Source organism: Neopelma chrysocephalum, unplaced genomic scaffold (genome assembly GCF_003984885.1).
Source record: "Neopelma chrysocephalum unplaced genomic scaffold, ASM398488v2 Primary Assembly neopelma1_90347, whole genome shotgun sequence".
Taxonomy (NCBI): domain Eukaryota; kingdom Metazoa; phylum Chordata; class Aves; order Passeriformes; family Pipridae; genus Neopelma; species Neopelma chrysocephalum.
The window spans coordinates 1-687 of NW_020919176.1; the positions used below are offsets into that span (position 1 = coordinate 1).

The following is a 687-nucleotide window of genomic DNA, read 5'->3' on the forward strand; positions in this document are numbered from 1 at the left end:
CCCCCCGGGGGGGGGGTCGGTCGGGGTTTTTCGGACCCCCCCTCCCGTGACCGGTGCCCCCCCCCAGGTGCGCGTGGCCCCCGGGGGGGGGTCGGTGCAGACGCAGGGGGTGAAGCACTCGCTGAACCCCTTCTGCGAGATCGCCCTGGAAGAGGCCGTGAGGCTCCGCGAGGGCGGCAAGGCCACAGAGGTCGTCGTGGCCACCGTGGGCACCAAGGCCAGCCAGGTGTGTGGGGGGCACAGCCAGGGGCGGGGGGGGCACACCTGGGGAGGTGGGGACACACCTGGGGAGGTGGGGGCACGGCCAGGTGCGTGGGGACACACCCGGGGGACCCCAAAGCCCCGGGACCCTGCGGTGCCCTCCCTGTCCTGCACCCCTGGGACCCCACGGGGGGTGTCCGGGGGCAGAGATTTGGGGGTGTTGGGGTCTCTGGAGGGGTTTGGGGTGTCCTGGGAGGGGGAGGTTGGGGGTCCTTGGGGTGTGTTTTGGTGTGTCCTGGGGGGGGTTGGAGGCGTTTTTCTCTCCCCTTTTACCCCCCCAGGAGACCCTGTGGGGGTGTTTGGGGGGGATTGGGGGTCCCTGGGGGTGTTTTGGTTGCCCCTGACCCCCCCTTGCCCCCGCAAGAGACCCTGTGGGGGTGTTTGGGGGGGTTTGGGGTTGTTTCTGACCCCCCTTTTCCCCCCAGG

General features: G+C 71.0%; 1 protein-coding gene across 1 annotated transcript in view; it reads left to right on the forward strand.

Moving 5' to 3' along the window:
* Positions 1 to 28: 28 nt before the first annotated feature.
* LOC113979897 (electron transfer flavoprotein subunit beta-like) overlaps positions 29 to 687 on the forward strand; it is a gene marked incomplete at both ends in the record, with an annotated part of 2448 nt that continues 1789 nt past the window's right edge. Inside the window, one exon of the mRNA XM_027707175.1 lies at positions 29 to 226. Coding sequence (XP_027562976.1) covers positions 29 to 226 — 198 coding nt within the window. The remainder of the gene's footprint in view (positions 227 to 687) is intronic.